Source organism: Chrysochloris asiatica, unplaced genomic scaffold (genome assembly GCF_000296735.1).
Source record: "Chrysochloris asiatica unplaced genomic scaffold, ChrAsi1.0 scaffold00254, whole genome shotgun sequence".
Taxonomy (NCBI): Eukaryota; Metazoa; Chordata; class Mammalia; order Afrosoricida; family Chrysochloridae; genus Chrysochloris; species Chrysochloris asiatica.
The window spans coordinates 813,632-818,384 of record NW_006408772.1 but is presented as its reverse complement, the minus strand read 5'-3'; the positions used below and the strand labels follow the sequence as shown (position 1 = coordinate 818,384).

The window sequence follows — 4,753 nt, the reverse complement described above, 5'->3', positions numbered from 1 at the left end:
AATCTGTTTTGCTTCCTTCTGTAGCGTAGTGGTTACGAATCGGGCTGCGAACCTTAAGGTCAGCGGTTCGAAACTACCAGCTGCTCTGCGGGAGAAAGATGAGGCTTTCTACTCCTGTAAAGATTTACACCTCTTGGAAACCCTGTACTGGGTCGCTATGGGTCGGAACCGACTCGATGGCACTAAACAACAACAACAACAAAACCACCAAAGACTGAGTGTCACTGTAGTAGGTATAAGAGATGGGGGTCAGAGAAGGAGGAAATATCTTATGCACAACAGTGATGGGATTGCTGTGAAAACTCCCAGAGCTATTTTTATTTCCAACTTAAGTATCGCTTTTTGTCTTTCACTTAATTTAATAGTCATACGTATTTGTTCTGAAAAACAAACCACCATAAAACAAACTGCTGTGGTATTCTAGGATCGGCACTAGACTGCGAACCACAAAGTCAACTTTTCAAACCCACCATCCGCTCCTCGGAAACTCTACACAGAGTTGCTATGAGTTGGAACTGACTCGATGGCACTTAACAACAACAAAATTTATTTTAAAACAGAAGCCACCACAAAACAAACAAACAGAATGTAAAGTAAAATTTCTCTTTTATTCCTGCCTCTCATTCCTCACTGTTAATAATATGGCATATTTTTCAATGAAATATAGTTTCATAATTTTACTGTATGTCCCAAAACTGGGACAAAGAATACATATGATTTTTTTTCCCACTAAAATATATAATTGACATTTTTCATGTTAACACATATAGATTTATTAATCATTTTTAATGGTTAAATTATTTTACTTTTCTGTCTTGATTAAAAATTATAATAGAACAAATAGGACTTGGTCTTATATTTCACAATTTTACTTGGTGATTTTGAACCATTGACAATTTTGTCAGGTTTCTTATAATCATAAATTCATTTTTTTTTTATCGAACTTTTTTGAGATTAGTTGAGAAGTCCTCCCTTCCCTGCCATTTCCCCAAAAGTTTTGCTTACGTCTGCTAAACGCATCTCCTTTCTTCTGAAGCAGATGAGTAGTAATCATCTAGGAAGAATGAAATAGCATTCAGTTATTGGACTTTATGACCGCATTGCACATAAAAGGCAGACTCCTCATAGAGAAGTCCATTCATACTGAGCAACTGCAATTTGAGGAACAGTTGTTTGGAGTCCCACTCAAGGGAGGACTGTGCATGAAAGAGGTAGGGGAGAGGAAGAGGTTGTTGCTCTGGTTATGGCCCCATGGGAAAGTCAGAAGAGAAAGGGAGAAGACCAAGTAGAGTCCCAGGAGCCTTCCACTACCTCCCAGTGTCATCTAGAGGCAAAGTCATGTAGTGATGACGACATTGTTGATTTTGGTGACAGTGCTTCCTGTCCTGTTCCCAGGCAGGGTCAGGATGGGGTAATAGTATGGAAGGGACTAATATGATTGTGTCATCTCTTCCTAGTCCTACATCAATAAGAAATAGAATTTCTTTGATTTATGTAAGCAAAAGAAAATATTGACTGTATTTTGCTTTGCAGTTTGCAAAAGTTTTCACATTTGTGATCTTATTCTGCGTCTCACAAAAATTTAGACTGTGTGAGTATCCTGCATCTAATTGACAGAAGAATTTAGTTCAAAGTTTAAATGATTTGCCTAATTTGCAGAGCTGGTAAGGAAAGAGCTGGAATAAGAATTCTACTTATAGTGATTGAGCACCCAGAGCTTCCTCTAAGATAGCAGCACATTCCCACCACTCCACATCGTCCAGACCCATAGAGCTCTAGGAACAGGATGTGCACACCACAAATTCTATTCATGTGATAATTAACCCTATAACTAGAAAATAAAAGGAGCTCTGCTAATGTAGTGATTATGAATTGGGCTGCTAACTGCAAGGTCAGCAGTTCGAAATTACCAGCTGTTCTGTGGGAGAAAGATGAGGCTTTCTGCTCCCATAAAGATTTACAGCCTCAGAAATCCTGTACAGGGTCGCTATGAGTCAGAACCGACTCCATGGCACATAACCACCAACAACCACCCAAGTGCCTTAGCCAACTCTGACTCACTATTTCATTTTCTTTAACTTTTGAACTGAACTTAGCAACTACTACATCCCAAGGGAATAATGACTTTATTAGTCAAACAACAACTAGGTTGACCAACATATTTTAGTGACAGGTTTTGGAGGCAAAGCATTTGAAAGAAGTTGAGGAAATTTCACACAGAAAGGATTTCCTGTAGCATCCCAAAAGCTCAGGAATAAGTATTAGTTGTAAGGGAGCTTCTTTAGGAGGGAGTCTCAGGTTAGCTTTCAGATATATTCTTAAGGTTTGGCTTGGAAATAAATGAAAGAATTAGAAAGAGAATAGAATTCCGTCTGGAATCCTCGACTGATTTAGATTCCAGAGTGCTAGAAGCAGTGCTATAAACCTCCTTGTAGTTTCTGTATCACCTGCCTTAGTATCTTGTACATGTTTTTAGCTGCCATCAAGTGAACGCAGACTCATAGTAACCTTCTGTACAATAGAATGAAATGGAGCCTGGCCCTGCATCATTCTCACAATTTCTAGTATGTTCAGGCCCATCATCATTGCTATTGCGACTGTCCATTTCACTGAAATTCCCCTCACCTTTGCTGGACCTCCACTTCTCTACTCACGGTGCCCTGGTGTGGTGCTGTAGGTAAGCAGTGGATGGCAAAGTCAGTTTGAACCGCAAGGTTGGCAGTTCAAACTCACCAACCATCCCTTGGAAACCCTATATAGGGTCGTAGGCATCAGAACTGACTTGAAGGCACTTAACAACAGTGATGTGTACAAAGCAAGTAAGTAGGACAATGTTCTGTTGTGAGTCATAATGTTTCCTTCAGCTACTTTTTGGAAGTACATCACCAGGTTTTTCTTTTTAGCCTGTCTTAGTCTGGAAACTCTGCTGAAAGCTGGCCATAATCCCTGTTGGTATTTGAAAAAACGGGTGGCATAGTTTCCAACATCACATGCAAAATGCAAGTCATCACAGTATACCAAACAGGCAGATAGGTATAAGATCTTGTACTCAGCGGCTAAATAAATAATGTTGCTGTTGTTAAGTGCCGTTGAGTCGGTTACGAACCATAGCGACCTTGTATAGGGTTTCCGAGGAGTGGCTAGTGGGCTTGAACTGCTGTTGAACATTGCTGTTCAAACGACTTTACAGTCCAGTGCATTAACCCACAGTGCCACGCCAGGACTCTAAATAAATAATTGTTGTTGTTATGTGCCGTGGAGTCAGTTCCGATTCATAGCGACCTTGTACAGGGTTTCCGAGGCTGTAAATCTTTACAGGAGCAGAAAGCCTCATCTTTCTCCCTTGGAGCAGTTGGTAGTTTCGAACTTCTGACCTTGCCGTTCGCAGCCCGATTTGTAACCACTACGCTACCAGAGCTCCTTAAATAAACAATGCTGCTGCTGCTGCTGCTACATGCTGTGGAGTCGGAACCGACCCATAGCGACCCTGTACAGCTTTTCCGAGGCTGTAAATCTTTACCGGAGCAGAACGCCTCATCTTTATCCTGCTGAACCGCTGGTAGTTTCGCACTGCTAACAATGGCCCTTATATTGCTGTTGTTTTTAAGTGTCACCAAGTCAGTTTCAACTCATAGTGGCCTTGTATAGGGTTTCCAAGTAGTTGCTGGTGAGTTTGAGCCACCAACCTTGCCGTTCAAACTGACCTTGCAATCCAGTGCTTATCCTAGAGAACTACACCAGGACACCTTATACAGCATTTCTATATGCAAGGCACTGTTATAAGCACTTTGTATACAGTATTTCACTATAATCTGAACAATTCTGCAGGATAGATGCTATTACTACCATCCTTGTTTTCTGGATGGGACTCAGATGCTAAATTACTTCCTTAAGGCAAGGAGCTGTGCAATAGACTTTGGGCTACTAAATGCAAGGTTGGCAGTTTTATACCACCAGCCATTGTGTGCGAGACAGGTGAGGCCATCTGCTTCCATTAAGATTTAGCATCAGAAACCCTGTATAGGGTCACTAAGACTAAGAGTAGATTTAGGGGCCATGGATTTGTTTTTTTGGTTTGTAAGGTCAAGTACCTGAGTTAGGATTGGTTTAGGAAACCTGGAGACAGGATTGTGTTATAAACCATGACATTACATTACTGTTTAACTGAATGTCCTTTATTCCTCAGAAAAATCTACTTTGTTTAAGGAGTGGATATGGTGTGTATCTAACCCATGTATTTGTTTTCTTTCTCAGGCCAGCTGTGGTGAGGGCTAGGAAAAGAGTTTGCTTGGAGCCCTGGGTTATTGGCCTTATCACCTTTATATCCTTGATTGTCCTGGCAGTGTGCATTGGACTTATTGTTCATTATGTGAGATACAGTAAGTATGAGCTGCCCTGACATCTTATGACTCACATAAGTATTTCCTTACTTGTCTTCCCTTTTTTTTTTTTTTTTTTTTTGCCTCTTGTTTGTTTATTAATTCATTACTACAATTTATTTGCATAACTGGCAAAAAGAACTATTTTCTTGCATTGCCTCTCATTGAATTCTCAAGGTCAAGAGGATTCTGGCTTCTAGCTTTGATGCAGCCATGCTTCCTGCTGGGAACAGCACGCTAGTTTGCATATTACTTAATAAGCAATAATCATATCTTAAAGAGGGGGAACAGTGGCGAAGCATAAGAAATATGATTAATACTCACAATTGATTTATTGATGATGGTGGTGGTTGTGTGCCATCAAGTTGGTTCTG

General features: G+C 40.5%; 1 protein-coding gene across 1 annotated transcript in view; it reads left to right on the top strand.

Moving 5' to 3' along the window:
- Positions 1–2,566: 2,566 nt before the first annotated feature.
- TMPRSS11E (transmembrane protease, serine 11E) overlaps positions 2,567–4,753 on the top strand; it is a 55,797-nt gene continuing 53,610 nt past the window's right edge. The window contains exons 1-2 of the mRNA XM_006873786.1: positions 2,567–2,673; positions 4,255–4,379. Of these exons, the coding sequence (XP_006873848.1) occupies positions 2,567–2,673; positions 4,255–4,379 (232 nt within the window). The remainder of the gene's footprint in view (positions 2,674–4,254; positions 4,380–4,753) is intronic.